This window comes from Nomia melanderi, chromosome 2 (genome assembly GCF_051020985.1).
Source record: "Nomia melanderi isolate GNS246 chromosome 2, iyNomMela1, whole genome shotgun sequence".
Classification (NCBI taxonomy): domain Eukaryota; kingdom Metazoa; phylum Arthropoda; class Insecta; order Hymenoptera; family Halictidae; genus Nomia; species Nomia melanderi.
In genome coordinates, this window is record NC_135000.1 from 2,000,697 (window position 1) to 2,024,193 (window position 23,497).

The following is a 23,497-nucleotide window of genomic DNA, read 5'->3' on the forward strand; positions in this document are numbered from 1 at the left end:
CCTCTTCTAGACAGAGACAGGCGGTCGGAGGAGGGAGCAGGGAAAGAGAGAAAGAGAGAGGGGAGTCGAGTTCCTCTGACGGGGGTTGAAGACGCGGAGAGGGACAACGGCGCGCGCGGCACGACGGGGAGGGCGGCCGCGGAAGCTACGCGACGGGGTTGCTCTTGGATGGAGCGGATCGATCGGAGCTAAGAAAATGGAAAGATTCAGGCGGAATGGAAGTGAAGCGGCCTATAATGGCATGGACAGGAGGAAGAGCTTCGGAAAGATTAGGGAGAGGGCATTTCGTACGGGATCTACCAGTAGATTCATCAGTGAAGCTTTGTGGTAGACCGGGCCTTAATAGTGGACGAGTGTATACACTTCGCGTTGTTCAGGATAAAAACCCTGAGAGGAATGCGGGTCGTATTGGTCAGTTTTCATTTTTCTCATCTCCTTTTTGATACTAATTTGCTATTCATGAATACGGTTGCATATAATCAATGAAAAAAATAAAAAACAAAATCCCTAGCGAGAGATACCTCTTGACTGTGTGCCGTCTCGTCGTTCTTCCCGTGAACAATGTGAAGTGGGAGGTTTGAGGACGATATGTACATGTACAAATAGGTGAAGGACTGAACAGGAGTGAAAAAGGCTCTTAGGTGTCAGTGGCCCTCTATTGGCAGAGTACGAAAGGTGCCGTCACAGGAGGATTGAACCTGGGTACTAGAGGAATGTTGCAGCTGGGATGAAGAGGTTGAAGGGGATGGACGCGGTGAGTTCGAGTGTATGGGGTTAGAGAGATTGGATGTGAAGAGATAGGTGCTACGATGTTGAAGGTTGATGGTAGGTGGAACGCAAGAGGGTGGATATGCTGCGTAGTATGGCATGGAGGAAATTGTGGAGTCTGGGAACTGGACAGGTTGAAGTTGGGCAAGATAAAAGGAAGAATTGGAAATGGATAGATGGGGAGCAAGAAATGTGGGGGGAACGTTGAAGTTTAGGAGATAGATGGGGTGGACTGTGGAACTATAGATTGGAGGATGGAATGTAAGAGGTGGAGAAATTGGACGTAAAGGAAATGGAAAGACCGAATGAATCTGGGAAACTAAGCTCAATCTGCCTAGACGACGAGAGGAAAGATTGAACTTACGAAAGTGGCCTGGCCTGAATGAAATGGGGGGAAAGATTGAACCTATGGGAATGGAAGTACTGGACTTATGCAAGATGGGAGCAAAGATTGAACCTAAGGAGCTAGATAGATTGAACTAGGGAACTATAGAAGGTGGAAGGCAAGATTGAAAGAAATAGAAAGAACGATTGAATGTAGCAAAGTTGGCAGGTCAAAGTTAAACATGATGGGAAGGAAGATTGAGTCTAAAGAAGTAGGTAAATTAAGCCTCCCTGATTAACATTGAGGATAAAAAGATTGAATCTAGGAAACTAAGGCGACTGAAGTTAAACAAGTGAAGAAGGAGATGAAATTTATATAAATAGATAGATTGAATCTACAAAATAGATCGAATCTACATAAACTGGGAGAAAACATCAAACCTAAGGCAACAGGAAGATCGAGCCTAAACTCGATATGAAAGAAATGGAACTCAAGGAAACTACCAAATGATAAGAACAGTTGAACTCGATGGAAACCCAAACTCAACGTAAAGGAAGATAAAACCCAAGGAAACATTACAAAATGGCCAGAAAGATTGGTCCCGATGAAAAGAAAGATGGAACCCAAGAAAATAGACAGATCGAACCTAAAGGAAACGAAGGAAAGCATGAAACCTAACGCGATAAGAAGGAACTGAACATAAAGAAGGATGAAACCCAAGAAAACGTTAAGACCGTTCAAAATCTTCGTCGACGAGAAACGCAGAAACGTCGCTTGCCGAGGAGGGGAAGACGAGGGGTGGGGTAACCTACAAAAGCATCGGCTCCCGCGTGGTCTGCAATTACGTATGCACCTCTCCGAGAGCCCGTGGGCTTCGCGGTTGGCTGCGCTTCCTTCCTGTCTGCCGCAACCACTGCGCGTATTATGCGTCCCGTGGCCTCCGCGTCGCCGCGTCCGGCCGCGTCTTGTTTATTTTTCAACCCCGGCTGTTCGACGATCGATCATTCCCGTCGGGACCGAGAAACGGGATCCCAGTTCGCGGCCGGAAACCTTTGCTGGAAACTCGTGGGGGGGATAAAAAGTGAGAAAAAAGGCGGAGACAGCCAGTGCAGTAAAGAAGTCGCGCGGAGGGACGGAGATTTGATTCCGATTACCGAGGCTGGTTTTTCTGGCGCAGCACGGGTTAACAGAGGGCCGAGTATGATCCATGCGCGTCGGCGGGAATCAGGGATATCGCGTTCCGGAGAGTTCCACGGGCGGAGAAGATCCCGGGGCCCCGGCTGTATCAGGTTTCGCTTTTTCGCCCCCGGCTCCCTTCTTTCTCCGTTCTTGCTACACGCCCGACTTTTTTCACGGTTCGCCGGCAACCAACGACCGGGACAAGCGATGGCGGATTTTCGGGAGATCGTGTGAGAAACTCGGAAACGTGGGGATTAATATGTTAATTGTTGAGGAGGAGACGTCTGGCGATGGAATTGTTCGTTTGGAAGAGGTTGTGAACGAGATGTCTCGTTAGACGGTGTTAGTTATGGGGTGCTGTGGACGAAATATCTTGCGATGAAGTATCTAAGCTGCTTTGGACGAGTTATCTCACGATGAAATATCTAAGCTGCTATGGACGAGTTATGTCGCGGTGAAGAGTCTAAAGTGCTATGGACGATATGTCTCGTAACTCTTTTTCGTTCATAAGATGCGGACGAGATATCTCGTCAAATAGTGCTGTTCGTGAAATGCTATGGACGAGTTATCTCACGACGCAATATAGTTCGTGCGATGCTCAGAAAATCTTACGTTCGCATGTTCCAATATTTACAACTGACTGTTGTTCACCGGTAGTGTATATCATGTAGTGATAATTCATTAATTTGCAGACATGTAATCACGATATTGTGTCGCCAGATGTCTCATCCACCAAAGCGAAAGGGTTAGTCGTAACGCCGAAACATTGTAGCCTCTCGTGATCATAGAACATTTTGCGTTCGAGGAATTCTAAACTTAATAAACCTTGCACCTTTTTGTGACTCTAAACGGTTGAAATTCAGATAAGATAAGCCATAGAGCGTCGAGAAAGGCAGCGTTGAATGTGAAATGAAGAATTCTGCTCGCCGGGCACTGTAGTTAGCGAACAAAAATGTAAATTGCTAGTTTTGAGCGCTATGGAGATTGCGAAACTTGAATGGTGGGACAATAAGAATCTGAATTGGTGTTTTTCTAAATTGTTACAGTTTTGTTTGTATTTTGCTATAATCCACAATGATTTATGCAAAAATCTGTAGCTTGGTTTTTGCACCTAGACATTCTACTCGCAAAACAAAATAAGCATATTAAGTTTCGAAATTTTACGAAGTGTCCAATGTAAATTTAGAGGTTTCAAATAATTGTTTCTTTCGTTTAAAAAATCTGCATAATGTATTTGATTTATATACTATGAGAGCACCCGTTTTCGTTCAAATTAACGGTGCATATGTATTTTCAGAGACAGACTTGTAAAAAATTGAGACTACTATGACACGAATTTGTTTGTCTATAATTGAAAATAAAGTTGCCAGTCATTATCGGATTTCTAAGCTAGCTTATCAGTGTTTAGCATTATTCAGCATACTCCAAATTAACATACATATCACTCCTTACTCTGTTACACTTATTAAAGTTATACTAGTTACGAATGCGAGATCTGTATCAGTTATACGTGTCACCAACGGAGAAGTTGTCAATCGAGAACACGCTGTCATTTTGTTGAACTAAACTTTGAAGGTTACTAAACAAGTTTTCACTCTATCTACAGGATTTATCTACGATGTTTTCACTTATTTACTGTGAAATGGTTACAGGTACTCCTTAAGCCGTCGAAAAAGAACATGTTGCATCCAATCAATAATAATTGGGGTAAAGAAATTATAGTTACCTTGTAACTAATCGTAAACTGATAGTTCCTCATTCGATGGCGTATTGAATTTTTCTATTATTAATGTAATCACCGAAGAGAATTACTTGCATCGTTTTTCATCAAGCGATTTCTCCTCAAATTAGATTTGCATATTTAAGCAGAATAACTCGCACGCAATAACTATTGCTTATCACCAAGAGCGGAATATTCGACACACAATTACTCTTAGATGTCTATCTTTTTGTTTATCTTTGTTACGTAAGAATAAGTGATATACGAGTGGCTCGGTACAATAACTACTGGCCTAACTACTATTTCTAAGTTTTCGAGGAAAAAGGCATATTATCATATTACAAGGTTATACTGTTGCAATATTATAATGTTGAAATATCAGAATATCACAATATTACAATGTTGCAATAACACAGTATCACAGCATCACAATATAATATCACAATGTCACAATGCCACGATATTACAACATCAGAATATCACAGTCCTATTGACAATATTAACCACTATTAATCATTAACACCAATAATTACCACATAAATATCGAATTAATCCATTACACGAAATCCTTTTCTCCGGAAATCAGAAGCAGTAGTCAGACCACAATTACCCCGACCCATTCAATAAAAATATTTAACATTCTCCTAGCAGTGTACGTATCAAATTTAATTCTCGACGTATCAAAGATCCAAGCTTCATACAACCCAGGCTCGAACGATCTCCTAGGGAAGACGTTCCGGTTCCTGACGTGTAAAGTATTTTTCGGGGGAAGCGCGGAGCATCGCGTAATTAAACATCCTACCGCGGCGGTAATTAACGAGGCGGGCCGAGACGTCGTTGGTCGATCGTTGAACCGGGAGGGACACGCGGAAAAAAGTGGTCGGAGCAGCGGGGTCGGCGCGCGTGTCGTCGAGGTTTTTGCGGAACAGTCGGGGGTGGCGGCCGTTTCTATATACTAGCCTGGCCTAACCTTTCACGCTTCCGTGGCGCTTCGTCGACTTGCGAATGAATTCTTACTGTTAACCCCTTGCCTCATGATTTCTTTTTGAACTGTGATCCATCTCACTATTTTGTTATCGATAATTTATTAACCCTTTGCGCTCCTATGACACGACATCAATATTTACAGATGTGCTTCTTTGTTAAGATATTTTTAAAATAGAATATATTATTATGTTATTTTCAATATTATTAATAAGAAGAATCGTTTACACTGATCTCTGCAGACTATCGACTTTTTAAAATGCGTTTCAAATAAAATATTGTGATAATACACGGTTATCGAGGACAAAATGCAACAGAAATTCGGAGTGCAAGGGGTTGAAAACAACAGGAAGTTCCAGTCTTGTGAGCTCTAAGGTTTAATCATTGATAAGAGGAGTAATATGTAATTTGCATTTAAACACATTGAATAATATTTATGTTTGTTAAATTCTCATTTTTGCCACGAGTCTGACACGATATTGTAGGGCAAGGGGTTCTCCTTTTGCGGTCGAATGTCGGCGCAATGGCGACTTCGAGCTTCGATATCGGAAATAATTTAATTATTCGACTAACGAGAAATTGATATGCAGTCTTTTTTCTTTTAGTCTTTCGGTACATAATTTAGTTGTTCATTTCGAGGCGAACAATTTAAAAAAGTATTTTATTTCTACATCCCCTAGTTTCAGACATATTGTAAAATATATACTTTCTATCCTCAATTTTGAGAGGTGTATTCACTGTTTCAACGTGGACGTTAGGCGATAAGAAAAAATACGTGTCAAATATTTTCTTATATATAATATGGTAATAATAATAGCCAAATTGCAGTGTATATAGTGAAATTAATTTACTTCTCGACGATGTCAATAATTTCGAAAATCCTAAGAATTCGCCTTTTAAGCGAAAAATTAAAAATATTTTAAGGCCTTTCGCCGCCGGATGGGAAAAATGTAAATTATTTAGCCTGCGTGGACGTGTTAAGCTATGTGAAATAAATATTATGTATCTCTGAAACTTATACCAGTTTTTCTGCCCAATACTTTGTTAAGACATGTCGGATTATAAGAAATATCATCGAAGTATCAAATGAATCTCCGAATACAAAGATCTAAGCCGCTGCCTCCTAAAAACGAGTCAGATCGGCGTGGATTTAACGAGCGCCGCTGTCATTCACGTTGAAACGAGAGGCTGCTCTCGTCGTTAAAAAGAAAAGTTATCTTCACGAGGAACAGAAAGTTTCTTTGTATTTTCGCGAATAAGCGATCGTTGTCGCGGAGGATATCGTGAGGCAAAGGGAGAATAGTCAATGGAAAAAGTAAATGTAATTCGTTGCATGTGCGTCAACGTGAAAACCTATTTTGCTATTGCTCATGGTTAATATTAAATTAGATATAAAATAAAATTCATAAAAGGTAAAATTGGCTAAAATAATATAAATATCATGAAAGATATTATAATATTCTACTAAAAATTATTCAATATTCTATAAAATATTATTCAAGAGTCGTATTATTTTATATTGTTCCATATATTTCCTCTATTTCATATTTCTCAATTATTTACTATGATTATACAAACACTCACAGGACACGACTACCCACAGATACAAAAGTTCACACTGAATCATACGTCAATACCGGACTTACGTGTTGTAAATAAAAAATTTCCCGGTGCTCGAGGAATTTCCATTACTTTATCCTATCCTCGCAAGTGTACGTACAATTACGCGGAGAAGAAAATTTCTCCGTGTTTGCGGGAATGAACTAACAGTAAAATAAATTATATAGACGAGTGTAGCCGCGAAGGAGATCGAGACACCGGTCAGACACGCGTTCCTTTGCTCGGCCAACTTGTCATCGACCGAGCCACGAGAAATTCACTCGGTCGTGTAAAGGCTAGACCAAGTTGATGGATAATCGTCCGTGAACACGTGCCTTCGCTCGTGTTATTATTTCATCTGTTATTCATTTATTTCTCTCGTTTTTCTCGTTTCGAAAAATCAAATGAAGTCGTTTGTCATTTACAGTCTTCGAGGTTACTACTGGATGAATGATCGTGTATTAGCAAAGATATTTTTAACGCTGGAATTATCGAGTACTCGAATCAAATTTTTGGCATTTTTAATTAATTGAGAGTGTATTTATTGCGATTTTTATTGACTAGCATTTCAATTTTGCTAATTAGCCTTTAAGTATGGACGTGTGGTTTTAGAGACCTCTATATAAAATATCGTCAATTTTGATACCAGTGAAATTTTCGTTGTGTAGTTGATTGTATTGTTATATGGAGGTATTTAAATAAGTGAAAACAATTAAATACGATAAATTTGTTTATTTGTTACACGAGAATATTTAATATTAATCGGACATTTTCAAACTTCCATACTTTAAGGTCATGATCACGTCCATACTTAAATGATACTACTGAACATCTTAATTTATCAAAATAATAATACTGAATACCTGAATTTTTCAATTTAATAATACTGTGAATACTTTGATTTTTTAAAATAATAATACTAAATATCTTAATTTTCAGAAATAACAGGAATAACACTCTTAATTTTTTTAAATAATAGTAATAACAACATGTATCTAAATTTTTAATATTGCTAAATCAACTTCTTTAATTACTTTGTAAAGCTTCTTTATTTGTGCAATGATTTCAAAGGAAGTCAAAAATAAACTATTTTGACCTGCACGGTGGTTCTATTGGAACGCGAGGACACTTTTTATTCACCGTAACTGCATATTTATTATAAAAACGTTAATAATAGCAACTTAGTCTTTTATTTTGTAATTACTTATCATTTTAGTTTGTACTCTATACTTAATATAATTATAGTTCTACTTTATAGCAATGAAGAACATTGATTCCTGCTAAATTTAGTTAGGAATATTTATGAGTCTCGCTCGTCATTATAAAGCAAGGGATTGATCTGTTCAGTTTCCTGAGCAAAAAATAAATTTTAATCTAGATGCTTGGGAAAAAATGAACCACCATTTTTCGGGAGATATGTCGATCTTCTAAAGATAATCGATAATCAATCGAATATCATTGTATAAATATGGCCGTTTCGGGAAGAACGAGCGCCGCCGTAATGGCGACTTCGAGCTTTGATACCTACAACCGAAAACTGCAAATGAATAATTCAGTTATTCAAATAACGAGAGATTGATATGTAGTTTCCTTCTTTCCTATTTAAGACTCCGATGCATTATTCAATTCTTTATGGGCTGAGTTTGTAGGAGTTCAACAAATCCTCGCTGGCAAACGGTTCAAATATCAACACTCTCTATAAATTTCGTCTCTCTAATTACGGGGTGTTTTCTAAATTGTAGTACACACGACTGAGAATAAAGTGAATTTATACGAGAAGATAAGTCGACAATGTGAAGTAACATATTTTTATTTTCTCGTATTCCCAAGGAGTAGATATTTCAAGCTATCAACAGACATTTTGGTAAAAACGGAGCACCATGTGAAAAAATGTTATTCTATTAAATAGATTAATTTCATTGGGTCATCTTATAAACAATACGATTGTTTCTGCTTCTTTTGTTTCTCAGAATTAACTTAGGCAAAACTTTTTTTAATCTAAAACGTATTCTACTTTACTGTCTGCACATAATGCACTAACCTTTAAAATAATACTATAAGAAAAAGAAGAAAAATCTCAAAATTTTCAAAATGATAACACTAAACATCTTAATTTACCAAAATAATAATAATAATAATAATACCTATCTCAATTTTTCAAGACAACAACAATAACACCCATCCGAACTTTTCAAAATGATAATACTAAATATCTCAACGTTTCAAAATAACAAAAATATTTTCAATCTTGTAAACAACAATAAAAACAGCTATCTAAATTTCCCAAGACAACAACAACGCCGTCCCATTCTCTGAAAACACCAGAAGCATCGAAGCAACCCCATCGTTCACGCGACGACCCAACAACAAATCCGTCGGACTTACTGTGAGCATAGTGCGCGGCTGCCGCGGCGGCGGGGTGGTGCGCAGTGGGTCCTGCGTGAGGGTAGTATCCCCTGTAGTCGGTCGGGTTGCCGACGACTCCGGCGACCCCGGCGCCCCCCGAGGGCGGCTCCAGCGAGGACCTAGGTGGCTCGTACCACCTAGCCGCGCTCGACTCGCTGCTCATGTCCATCTTGCCCGGAATCCTCCTCTCCTCCGCCTCCTCCTCCGCCTCCTCCTCCGTCCGTGGTATCCGGGATCGCGAAACGCTTCCGAGGGTGTTCGTCCGAGGAGCCCGCAGGAGATATCTGGTCCCGGTTGCAACACTGGTCCGGGGCGAAGGGGGACTCTTAGGAACGCTGCCAAAAACGCCTCTCTGCCGGAAGCGTGGTCCTCTCGAGGACGCTGCTCGTCGAGATCATAGGTGATCGCTAGATTGCTCTCCGGCTACCTCCGGGCCTGTCTGATCTGCAACAACCACCGAAGAAGAAAAGCCACGGGTTAGAAGGGTGCGACAAGCTGCCTCTTTCCTTTCCTCGACCGACTCGGAATTATCGAGGCCGCGGATTATATAACCTCGCTACGCTGCCTGTCTAATTGACACCGTCCGGCGAATGCGATGGGAATTACTCTTGGTTAGATTGCGGAATGGAAGGATTATTGGGAATACATGATCCGAGGGTTTCAAGGAATGGTTGGCGAGGCTAAACCTGTTGGAGGGATTGTTATATGTGTGAATAGTTTAACCATTAACCTCTTGCCCGGCGATATCGTGTTGGACTCGTGAAAATTTCAGATAGAATTTAGGGAACATAAATATTATACAATTTGTTCGAAAGCGAATTACGCGTGATTACTGTTTGATTGGTGGTTATAGCTTAGAGCAGACGTTGATAGAATAGGACTGGAATTTTCTCTTGTTTTGAATAAATGATTAATAACAAGGTAGTTAGATGGATTTACAGAAAAATTCATAAGGCAAGGGATTAATCAATTAACTCCGTTCGACGAGTATACGCGTCATTTTAGAACGCATATTAATACTAATTCTTTCAACGATGGATTGTTTCTTTTTTAAGATAAACACGTAAATCTTCTTCGTTTTGGTTTAGTTTTCCCTTGGAATATATTATAGGTGCGTTTGCCCTGCGTTTCATTAGTGTACAATTCATTTTGAAAATTGATTCCACAATTAATAGGTTAATTGTGATAAATGAGTACGTGAGATTAATTATTCAAACTAAGTTAGAAAGTGTAAAATGAAAGATAAATCTTAGAAATTTCAATTTTGAGTGGATATCTCTCATCGTACTAGTCATATTTAATGAATAACATAATATATATGCTTTTAGAGAAGAGTTCATAATAACATAATACTGTGACTATTTGTTACTACAAGGAGATATAAAGGTAATTATTCCGCAATACTGACTTCTCGTCGATTTGGATGACTTTGAAATATATTATGGGGGACTTGATTCTGAACAATTTTTCCCTATACATGCAGCCGCCGCTTGCCTTTAGCTTCCCAGATATTCGCAAAAATGTGTCCAGAAATTAAGAGTTTTCGTACTTATTTATAAAAAGAGAAACCCTATGATCTTCTTCTTGACATATATTGTTAAAGTCATTGTTCTGTGCGCCCAGGATTTTAAACTTTCTGACAGTGAGTATTGGTTCAAAAGTTACGAAGCATTACAGTGTCGCAATGCGCTAGAAATTTCCGTCTTCATTTTCATTTATTGAAATTCCATTCCTTATAACATGTGTCCTCGAACTTCATTTAAATAACAAAGATTGGTATTAGTGTGGCTAGTTTTATATTGGTTTAACCCGTCCGATTTAATCCCCAATCGATTCTCTTCGCCACTTTGCTCGTCGAATTCGTTTTACTAACGATAATTCATGAGAAAATGAAGAACCTTGCGTTGCAAGTGGAAATTCGTGGTATTGAGAATATTGGAATAGTCATTTCACTTCTGCTTGCACGGGGCAAATAAATATTAGATCTACCGGAATGTTCTGTCTATTTTCGAATGAAAAGAAGATAATACGTGTTCAATATTGATTAATATTTGCTGAATAATAGAATTTCCATCGTTTCTAATGGTCTCTTGCTAGCATAATGGTAATTTGTGGATTGCATTTCTGTAGAATGATACCTCTTTGGAAACTTGAGATGTCATCGGACAGAATTTTCCGGTAGACATAATATATTAGGTTGTCCTGTTCATTTTTCTAATATCTAACATAATATTTTAATCTCACCCATGTAGCTTATGAAAAAACGTAATTATGCTATCTTTTCACAACCTCTCCCCACTTTTTAGACAACATTATTCCATTGCCACAAAAGTTCTTTGGTTCACCACTAAAATATTTTTGCAAAGAATTTTTTATTGCGTTCAGATCACTAAATACCTTTCGAGCTAAGAACTGTTGTAATGATCGAAACAGGTGCGAAAATTTTCCAACCAAATCCACGTAATTTGTTTTTCAACGTTCCGTCTGCCGTTGTCGCAGTGAAAAATCACATTGCCACTGATTTATGAGTCTCGGACGTTTCTCTGCAATATATCCTCTTTATTTTTAAAATTCTTATAACACCACGATCTGTCGCTCTAACACCTTCTCCTGATTAACCAGTTAGCTGTTTTCGACGAGTAGACTCGTCACGAAGAAATAGCGAGGTTCCCTGTCACGACGAGTATACTCGTCGAAAAACATCTACCTGGTTAACACGTCACGAGTGTACTCGTCACGACGAAATGGCAAGGTTCCCTGTCACGACGGGTATACTCGTCGAAAAACAGCTAACTGCCGAAGGGAATATTCATTTCCGAAACAACCGATTTATACATCACTCGAACGAACATTTCTGAAGAAATGATTTGCAGATACGATCGCTTACACACACCAGAATAAGGTACGCACTTTTCAAAGAGGTCGCAACAGCTAATTAATCGAAAGGATTCGTGAAATCAGATCGACGCCGCGGGAACGAAGAGGAACACGGTTCGGTCCGAAGCCAGCTTCTCTCGCGAGATTCTCCGGTTTTCGCCGTTTCGACACGCACCCCGATCGATCGATCGATTCCCCTGGCACCACGGTAATCCGACGGAAGCGTCACTTACCCGGGCACACGGGATCACCGATGATAATCGATCGGCTGGCGAGATCTCTCTCTCCACCGGCTGATTTCGGGCTCTCCGAGCTTTAGCGCGTTCGACACTGCCGGACGATGCCCGACCCACTCGAACGATCGAGCCGGGCGATTTATCAATCGGCTGATGATCAAGGTCATCGGTGACGCAACCGACGGGCCCCTCCACCGCGATCGTCCACACGGTGGTGCTCGCGGGCTCGTTAAACAAGAAAGAGGACCGCCCTCGAACTCCGTCGATCTGGACTACCGCGGCGAAATAGAAGGGTTTTGGTGATTTTGTTTGATTCTCTTGTTAATTACACGGAAGATTAAATAAATGATAAGGAAAGTATATATACGCGGAGGATCACGTGGAAGGGCCCCCGTCGATGTGGATGATCGAGGAAAAATAGAAAGGTTTTGGTGATGTTATTTAACCTTAGTTTGGTTTTGTTGCTGATTTCACTGGAGAAATAAATAGCAAGAGGGCCTCCGTCGGTGTAGACGAACGAGGTGAAATAGAAAAATTTTATTGATTTTATTTTCAATTTAGTTTGGTTTTGTTTGGCTTTGTTGTTTACTCAACCGGAGAAGCAAATAAACGATAAAGAATGTGGCGAAAATCAAGTGAAAGCTGTAAGAGAGCCTCTGTCGACATGGACGATCGGGGGGAAACAGAAAAATTTTGGTGATTTTAATTTAATTTTACATCGATTTTAGTTTGATTACATTCGATATTGTTGTTGATTTAACTGGAGAAATAAATAAATGGCAAGGAATCTGAATAATATGGGAAACAGACGTAAAAAATTGTGTGAGAAAAGAAAGGGTCCTCCGTGGACATGATTTTCATTTCATTTTAGTGTACTTCTGTTAATGATTTCATTGAAGAAATAAATAAATAATAAAGATTGTACACAATAAAGTATTATGATTTTCTGTTGATTTTACACGATTTTGTTATTAATTTAACTAACCAGCTAGATAGCCATATAATAAATAAATATACAAATATTGAACAACACTAATAATGAGAAAACCAGTAGCGAGGAAAGAAAAAGGGTTGTCAACCTGGCAGATCGCAAGAGAAGATTTCGTTTTATTTAGATTTCATTCGATCCTATTACGAGTTTAATGAAATGGGGAAGAGAAAGAGTGACAAAATACGAATAACACGAAAAGTAAACGTGAAACAATTGGAACGAAAGAAAAAAGAGGAAGAAGTATTGATGAATTTGGGGCGATGAAGTTGACAACCGTTACACGAGTTAGATTACGTTTCAGATCGAATGTTCGCTGCTTGCGATAAAACTGCGAATAGATCGATCTCTGATCATTAAAGATCGCTGAACATCTAATATCGGTTCCGAAAAAATCACTTTTATTTGTTCTTCAACAGAAAGGATTCTTCGATACAATAGATTGATTTAAAAAACGATGAATTAAGCGAAAAAATGCATATTCAGAGCTGAAAATAAATGACGGATTGAAACGAAGAGAAGAGGGAAATACAGTGACGAGAATATAGAATCGGGAAATGTCTAAGAAACTTTTCGATCTATTACGAATTCCGACGGAAGTGGCTTCAGAACATGATTTGAATCGAATAAGATTACTTATTTTATTATCATTATTTTGATTTGAATTGGTTCAATATAAACACGATAATCGTAAAGTAAACGGCAACAGTGTATGGGTGTGGTATACATGACCGACAAGAGAATTAAAAAAATCAGTAAGTTAGTTCACAATCTGAAGAACCGTAAAGTTCTATAAAATGAACACAACATAATATTCTATTAAGTTCGTTAAAAAGAAACTATTTTGTACATTCCACTTTCCTAGTTTGTTCTTCGAAATAGGCTTCTTTCTCGATCTTTCTAAAGAAATAAATAATCTAAGGATAATCACCTAGCCCGCAGATAAGTTCGATGTACAAAAAAGATATACTGATTAAGTCAGATTAAATTAGATCTGATAGGAATATTAACGAGAAAAAATAAACTTTTCGATAAAAAATTCATGAAACATGAAACCGTAAATTGTTCCCATACTCAACGAGTAAATTTAGGTTAGGTTAGAAAACTGTAAATTCGATGTAAAAAAGAAAATATTCTGATTAAATCAAGTTAACGAGAAAAATGAACTGTTTGATAGAAGCTTCATGAAACATCATAAAATCACAAATTGTCCCGCGATCAGATTCGATTTTGAGTGAATACGATCTTTCCAACGCGGACTGGAAGACCACGAAGCCGCCGGGCAGCGGACCATTTCCGAAATTGTGTGTTCAAGGCAAATAAAATACTCGAAAAACAAGATCAGATAAGATACACGCGGAAAGCGGCGACCCGATAAGATTAACGCGCGACGAAATTGGCAGCGAGCGTTCGATGGCTTTTCCACCTACGATCTCGAATCATCGAATTTCTCTTCGCCATCGATCCAAATAAAACCTTCGAAAAGATTTCATCTTTAACACATATTTTTTCATCTTTAAGGCATGAATGCTGTAGCATTGATTTTCATTGTGATGAAAAATTACGTGAATGTTATAAGATTCAAACTTATAAGCCAAAAATGCAAATTTATATCATGCGTTCAATTCTATACTGTTTTAATTGTTTGAAATTATTAGGCACTTTAACTCTCGAAGTGCTAAAAAGAATCGTCTATTTTTGGAGGTCATTAAAATTTTTACTATCCGCGAATATGTCAAAAGTCATATTCGAATCGTTCACAAATGAACCGACAATCATGTTTCGAATGTTCCGAAATTGAAATGTGAAATCATTTCAACGAAATTTCATCAAATTTTCTGCTTTTCATTCGGTGAGTTAACACTACATTTACATTTATTATAGTTTATTCTAGTGTTCCTCGAAAATTAATATTCGTTCGTTTAAATCTTGGAAATTAGAGGCTTAACCGCTTCATGCAGTTCTGTGACACTCGCGAAGGATTTACGAAGGACCGTATTAAACCTTACTAACTTATTTCAATTCGAGATTATGATTCAGTTCTTCTACGTAAACGAAAAGCTTTTGTTGAGAAACATTGAATGATGACAATTTTTTGTTGATAATCAAATAGAAACACGAGTAATGGTTGACTTGGAGTTCGTATGTAACGTTGCACACAGAGAAAACTTGTGTGTTAAGGGGTTGAAAATAGACAGGGTAGATATTCGTATAAACAAATGTAAATAATGTTTGCAGAATTCAATATTCTTCAAATTAACGTGTCCCCTAAACCTAGTATTAATCACTAACTCGCTTACACAATTATTGGGTTGACGCAAAAAATTTTATAATGATGAAATCAATAAGCTTATAGAAACATGTGAGATAATAATGGAAACCAATAGAGATTGCATAATAAATTAACAACTCCAAGCCATTTTTATACTCCCCGTAGCAAAAATTAACAGCGTTATATTTCAACATTTTTTAGATTTTTTCTTTTCCTTCTTAATATAAAATTTGGATACGTAGAAAATTCGATAATCTTAGAGTAATCTTTCTAAATTTATTCGTTAAAATATTTAATACTACATAGTGGGGCCTATACAGTGCAAAGGGTTCACCCCATGCCTTAGAATAACCTGTATAATAAATATTACTCAGTCAAACGAAATATTATTCTTCTCTTATCAATTATTATACGTTAGTTATTATGCTATACTTTATCATTATACAATCAATCATTAATGACATACTATGATCTACGAATACTACAATCTATTTCTCAACTACAATCGATACAACCCTTTTATCATTACTAATTTATTGAGAAAAACAAACAAAATATATATTCTACGTTCATGTCTACTCCAAAGTGTAATGATTAATAACAGAAGAATAAATTCAAGAGAATCCAGTAGTATTTATAGTTATTAAATTCTGTCTGTCACATTATAAGGCAAGGAGTTAATTGAGATATAAATCGTAGGGTTAACTCAATAAAAATATTCGAAAAACTCTATTTCTGGCGAAAAATCGTCAAAACTTTTACATCAGATCTTCAATATCGTCGCATTCTGCATACAAGGCTCCGTTCACAGGGACAGGTGAAGAAAGAGACTCGTCTGATTCCAATAAACGGCAACAAGAACAAGTTTCTCTCGATTTTCGGCGCGGTCGTGTCGGACACGAGTGACGCGGATCACGGGGATCGCCGAGTCGCTCTCGAGATTAGCTCCGACCGACACGTATTTTTCGACCGATCACTCCTTCGAGCCGTGAGGTGGGCCTGGACGAGCCGGCGATCGAGATAAGCCGGCCGATAACTGGAAACTATCGAAGGTTCACGGAGATTAGAGGAACCTAAAAATCTGTGTCGCCGCGCTAGTAGGCGACAAGATCGATTCGTGTCGAAAAACCGGCTTCCGGGGAACGCGACGGCCACGGGATTCCGGTGGAACGGATTCCAAGGAGTTTTCTATCGAAAATCGAAGAAAAGAGAGACGCCTCTCGCGAGTTTGCACTGAGGCGATTTCCTGCGGGAGAATCGGGGGAAAGGGAAGGAAAAGGAATATCTGTTCGTGCGATAGTTGGTTCTTCTTGCCAGTTTGTAATCGTGATTATTTTAGTTTAAATATTTGTTGAAAGAGGAAGAGAATTCGGAAGTATCTTATCACTCTCTGTAATGTTTCTTGCAAATAATATAGGATCGAGGTTGACGCTTTGCTAGTTTGTAATAGTGATTATATTAGGTTAAATATGTTTTTAACATGAAAGAGAATTTGGAAGTAGCTTATCGCTCTCTGCGCTGGAAACTTTTCGAACATTGTTTACTATTCTTTTGTAATGTTTTTTGTAAATAATATGGGATCGAGGTTGACACTTTGCTAGTTTGTATTAGTAATTATTTTAGTTGAAATATGTTTTGAAAGCGAAGAAGAATTTGGAAGGAACTTATCACTTTCTGCAGAGGAAACGTTTCGAACATTATTTATTATTCTTTGATAAAATATTGATAACATTATTTGTAAATAACATGGGATTGATTGACATTTTGCTAGTTTGTGAACGATCTTTAACGATACTTCACACATTGCACGCTAAAATAAATATTTTAGGTGAAATATCTTTTGAAGGCGACACGAAAGAGAATTTGGAAGTAAATAACCCTTTACACTCAACACTTTTCGATCATAATTCGTTATTTTTTGCTCAAATATTGATAAAATTTTTCGTAAATAATATGAAGAGAAATCGTATTATTACAGTCTATCAAATGTCAACGATACAAAATTTAATATTAAACATCGAACTTTAGAATTTTGCAACGTCGATGTAAATGGCGACTAAGAGTTGACTCTCGAGTACAAAGAGTCAAGTATCGAGGCGTTCGTATCGAAATCTGTAGCAATAAAGCATTTCTCACGTTTCCTATCGCTAGTCATCGATAACGCGGCGCTAAGTGTTAACAATCATTAAGTTCTAAACATATCGAAAACATAATCGAATAGCTGCCTAGAAGTACCCACGTTACAAATGTCCCAATAGATTTTCCGTTAAAAACAAAATTTTTAAATCTGCGAAAGCAATCATTTTTACACCCAATCTTGTTTATAATTAGCAAATAATCCTTCATCAAATAATTCTTCAATTTCCAATTTTTCAATTTTCTTACACCGTTTTACATTTTACTGTAACCCTTTATCCAATAATTATTCAATTCCGAATTTCTCAATTTTCCTACAACGTTCTCCATTTCTTTGTAACCTTTCAAACCCCTTCAACAGCCCATCGTTAATTCACCTCGTTGAATTTATTAACAACAATTTATTAAATTCTTATGTTCGAGAGATCACTCACAGTCGCCACTTCTAAAATATTTCTAATGAAAAACTTCCTTGCAAGGGTGAATAATATCAAATTCAAACTCGGTTTCTTGAAAAGCCAAATTTCCAACGAATAAAAAGCGAAAAATGTGAAATATTTCTAATGAAAAATTTCCGCCTTCAAAAAGTGAACAATGTCAAATTCAAGCTTCATTTTTCCAAAAGCGAAATTTCTAGCGAATAAAATTTCTTTCCTGATTTTTTCCCTGCTTGAAAGTCGAACTTTGATCGCAGCTTCGAAGGCTGTCGCCGGGCCGATCGTTAATCTCGCGGATCGTGATTTTCGACCGCACGTGCATCATCGCGGCTCGGAAGAGATTAAAAAACCGATCTCCGCCGCGATAAGATTAGCGGCCGCGATACGTGATCGCGCGGCACCGCGCGATGGAGGGAAATTTTTCGGACGCGGATCACAGGTGACGCAACCAGATCGCCGAATTCCGCCGAAAATCAGAAGGAACATGGGGAGAGGGTTTATCGGTTGATAAGCGGACCGATAAGTTCCGTTACACGGCGTTCTGTAACGCGATTTAATAAAATATTATTGTTGCTCCCGAGATACCGATCTCTTGCGATAAAATTTGCGAACCCGAACGAGCTCGAAGTTCGAGCTCCGCCACAAACTTTGATCCTTTGGTTGTAGAAAAATGGGGAGGGGGGTTGTTTCCCCCTGTTTTTTATTGTACAATTTGGCGATAGAAAATATTTATTTAGTTATTTAGTTATTCGTTTTCTTCTAATAAATCATTGAGGGTAATGTACCTTCTAAGGAGCTCAGAATTTTGAAAAAAATCGTAAGCACAGGAAGTAAATTTAATATAAATTTGAACTAAATTTGATTAAATTTGATTAAATTTCTTTGTATTTAGTTATCTTTCATTTGTTTCTTCATTATTTTGTCTGAGAAAAAAATAAATAATACAAAAATAGACGAAAATAAACTAGGACAGCAATTTTCCCTGTCAAATAATCTTCCTGGCCGTTCCTATAAAGTTATGCGTGAAACAAAAATTTACGATTTTTCGATAAATCAATCGATTTAAATGAGGAAACTGGAATCATAATAATTATAACAGTTGTACAAATCAGATGGTTAATGATACAAGCTTTTGTCACGATCAATATTCCTATATACCTTACAACATCTCTTATGACATTTTTATGCCTTAAATTTTCGTCACTGCATTTTTCCTTTCTGTTTTTATTCTTCAATTTTTTTCTTACAATTGTACAAGTTTATTGTTCACCTTTCATAAACGAAAACGCCGTCGGATCGAGACCGATGCAGTTTTCATCGAAACGACGTTCACCGAAATTCACGGAAGAACGAACCGAGCTTTCGAAACTTCTATTTCTATTTCGATCGAATCTACATCTACGAATGAGCCGGTCGTTCGCCAAATAAATGAACATCGCGAAACGAAGAACGGAAATAACAGCGATGCCAATGTTTAAATCTTAAAGAAATTAAAATAATTTTTTTGAAGAAAGTAAATTAAAGATATTCTTCACTATTAATTAAATCTTTGTTTCAAGTCAAGTTTTACTATTAACCCGTTGCCTTGTATTATCGAGATTTCGAAGTGCATAGAATTAATAATTCTTATTTTAAAAGAAACAATAAAATGGCAACAATATTGGATCTAACTTAGATCTAACTATTAATCTCGAAAATGGCCCAAGTCATTTCCAGTATGAAAAATCATATTCCCTTGTAAGTAGTACACATCAAACAATCATAATAAATCCTCATTCCTGGATAACATTTTTCAGAATATTCTCTGGACTATTTTATTGCATAGTATGAAAATATTTGTTCATCTATCCAAACACAAACCTTTAAATATCTCTAAGCGATGTCCCCCCTTAATCGGTCGAGCCCGCGGCCACGATTCGAATAATCGAACGAATCTTCCGAGGGAATCGCACGCGACCGGTTCGAAGAAAGTAAAACGTCGAACCGTCGGGATTCCCGGCGAAAATAACGTTTATCGCGAAAAGAAACGAGCGAGCCGCCTCGGACGCATCGTTGCGCTAATAAGCGTAGGCATTCCGCGATTAATAAATGAAAACAGAAACCCGCCGCCGCGGTCGTTTATTATACTTGCAAATCGCCAATTATGGTCCGCTCGGTCCGCCGACCAGCGTACCCTTCCCCTCGCGGGGGCGCGGAGAGCCGGCCGACGAGGTTTTCCCTTCGAAAACCATCGCGCCGGCCCCTCTTTTGCTTTTTCCCATCGTCTTAACCCTTAGCTACGTGACTGTTTATTATTGCGCACGCGAAAATTCCCGACGGCGCGTTTTCGATCGTGTTATCGGGGGAACGAGTGGGAAATCTGTAGTTTAACGGTTTTTTATTTAAATGGAAAAATTTGAATGTAATATCGATGTTAATGAAATGTAATGTTAAGCTATGCTATGGATTTTTGTGCAATTTCTTAGTATTATTTAGTCTTATGCGCGTGATTACATTATTTATTGTATAGCATCAGTACTTAGCTTCATGATTTTCTTTAATGCATGCACGAGAATTCCTGTCGGTGTCTTTTCTATCGTGTTGAAACGAGTGGGAAATCTGTAGTTTGACGATTTTTTATTTAAATGGAAAAATTTGAATGGAGCATTAATGTTACAGCATGATGGAAATATAATGTTAAGGTAAACTATTGATTTTTGTACAATTTTTTGCTATTATTTACTATTATATGTAGACGTGAAAATTTTCCGAAGAGATAAAGCAAAATAGCTAAGAGAAAAAAAGAACACTTGTCTGTAGATTTCAGTTGTTCTAACGGAACTATGTGTTGCATCCAGAAATGCGACATACTGCACTAGAAGGAGTTTGTATTTGCACCTTTTCACTAAAAGACAACTTGTAGGGCATTAAGCAGTGTGATCACTTTTGTTTCGTAAGAATCTATCGATTCGTTATACACTAATCCAGAGAAGTATTTGAAATATGATATATAATAGAAAGATGATAGATATTTTGAAGTTCTTGTTATATAGGATGCATCTTTCTCTGCAAACACGGCTTTTGTTTAAAGTTATAACTAACATTTTTCGTGCACGTATGAAAATTTCCACTAGCACTCAAATGACTCCTTCACAATTGCACTCGTTATAATTTTATCTTTAACAATCCGATACCAAAAGGAAAAACATCTCGTGTATCTCCTACTTTCGTGTCTACATCTATTCTAAAGACCACCACTAGCTAATAGAAAAATAATATTCGATTTTCACTCAAAACATTCAATGACATTTACAGTTTCTAATTCTTCATCTCGTGTTTGACACAATATCTGTATAATCTTAATCAGCTTTTCGTTCTGTCAACGTCAATTAAACCTTCGCGAGCTGAATGTTTTCTGTTTTTCGCCCTAGAACTCGCATCAACGTCCATTAATTCAATTTTAACTCGACATGGCACCTTTGTAAGTTATCAGCGAACACTTAAAACCCACTGGAATTGCACTGGTGTAAGGTATAATTATAATATTACAAATAATCGTAGCAGAAACTGGTAAAATACATAGCTACTTGAATAAAACAGGACCTATCAACGAGCTGCATGTCAACTATTAGTTCACACTAAACTGGTATCACTCGATTCTTCATGACAGAATGCTTTCCAGTCATATAGAAATAATAAATCGTGTCACTGAATTCAATTAAACCAATACATTAAATTCGAATAAACCTCGATCAGACATTTTGTCGCTGATCGCGCTTGGTAACCAGCCATTTCTTCGCTGCGAAATATTTTCGGGTTACTCACTGATTTGTACAAAACTAAATATATCATTAATAACAATAATGTAAATAAATACATCACTGTCACATTCAACACTTAATATTTTAAAAAATGTTCCTTAAACAAAAGACATTTATATTTTACCGTTCGACATGTTACAACTATTGAAAAAAATCCATGCAAAATTAACTTTCATTTACAAAACACAAAATCGAAATTGTTGTAAGTTTCTTAAAAAAAACAACTCCGACAGTTATTTATTTATTTAGATTTAGAACGGATTTGATGGATTTTAAATAACAGATATTTTAGAAAAATAAAATAAAACAATATCTCATATATTTTTTAAATATATTCGAGTATTAGAGAATCGAATGACAAATCAAAATTTTCCGCTGCGAACCGGTGCATAAGTCGCGCTAAAAGTCAACTCGCGTGATCCGACGGACACCTGCGCGAGAAGAAAGCGCGACAAATATTCATCTTTTCACGTTTAAATTACGAATTTCATTTGTATCCTTACGTTACGAATCAATTAAATTAAACAATACGAATCAATTAACACGAATAAATTCTTCTCGCACTTTCCTTCCATTAACTCCTCATCGTTTGGGACATTTGATTCGAAACACGTTTCAAAGCACAGTTCACAATTGTTTCTAGTTTTCCATTAATAATATCGATATATATCGAGTCTTCAGACGTGACGTGGTTAGAGGGCGCGTTACGGGGGAGCTGCGCGTGACATGTGACGAGCTTTTTATACAGTTTATAGGTAGTGACAGGATAAAAGGGATTGCTAGGAGTGTTAAAAAAGGGATAATAGATTGAGTGAATAATAAAAAAAATAGATTTCAAGTGGTAAAAAATGTATAATGTGTGAAAGCAAAAAAACCGAATAGTGAGGTTAGGGTTGACACGTGATAAGACGAGGGAGAATAAGTTGTGACATTGTAAGTACCACGTATTTCATAACACTTAGATAAATGTATATACATCGAACTTCCATGCATTCTTGGAAAATTTTAAATTGCAACATTGCACAGAATGCAAAAAATAGAATAAGACAGAAAATATCCAAAGTGTCGTTTATAATATGTTCGTTGAAAAATTGTTTTCCTTCATAATTCTATTTTTCTAAATATATTTTTATAAAAAATGCAAAATTTTTATGAATACGAATAGTTTAAATATTGAGAGTAATGAGATAGAATTGAAAACCGTTGAACGTGAGAGAAACGAGCATGGAAATTTAGTGTAGTACGTTTCATATTTCTTCTGGAAAATTTCATAATTGAATTTTTCCAAATATGTTTAAAAAAATGCAAAATCATTCCATAAATGGGCACAGTTTAACACTATTCCTGTCGAAGCTGTCAAAAGATACCTTTCGATATTTTAACATAAAATTATTTTCTAAGTTGAGTCGTACATTCTGAGTTTACTTTTCGACTTTTCCAATAACCGTTAGAAAACAAAGTGTAGGGAATGTCTGCAATTGGATTGGGGAAAAGTGATAACTGAGAAAATAATTTTAAGTGAACATTGTAAACGGTATCTTTTGACAGCTTCGATAGAAATAATGTTAAATATTGAAAATAATCAATATGAATTGAAAATTGTCGAACGTGAAAAAAACGAGCACAGAAATTTAATGTAATATTTTTCATATTTCCCCAGACAAACTTCATAATTCAATTTTCCTAAATATATTTTTCCAAATTTAAAATTTCTATGAGTATGCACAGTCTAAGTATTGAAAACAATAGAATAAAATTGAAAACCATCGA

At 37.1% G+C, this 23,497-nt stretch overlaps 1 protein-coding gene across 6 annotated transcripts in view; it reads right to left on the reverse strand.

Annotated features, from left to right (window-relative positions):
• The window catches only part of LOC116425970 (uncharacterized), a 151,044-nt gene that overhangs the window by 118,658 nt on the left and 8,889 nt on the right, over nucleotides 1-23,497 (reverse strand). For 5 of the 6 annotated variants that reach the window (XM_076374499.1, XM_076374501.1, XM_076374496.1 and 2 more), the window contains exon 2: nucleotides 8,961-9,425. In XM_076374499.1, coding sequence (XP_076230614.1) covers nucleotides 8,961-9,150 — 190 coding nt within the window. In that variant the 5' untranslated portion in view covers nucleotides 9,151-9,425. Of the gene's footprint in view, nucleotides 1-8,960; nucleotides 9,426-12,091; nucleotides 12,183-23,497 lie in introns of those variants that run through there. The other variant, XM_076374500.1, reaches the window with a different exon arrangement.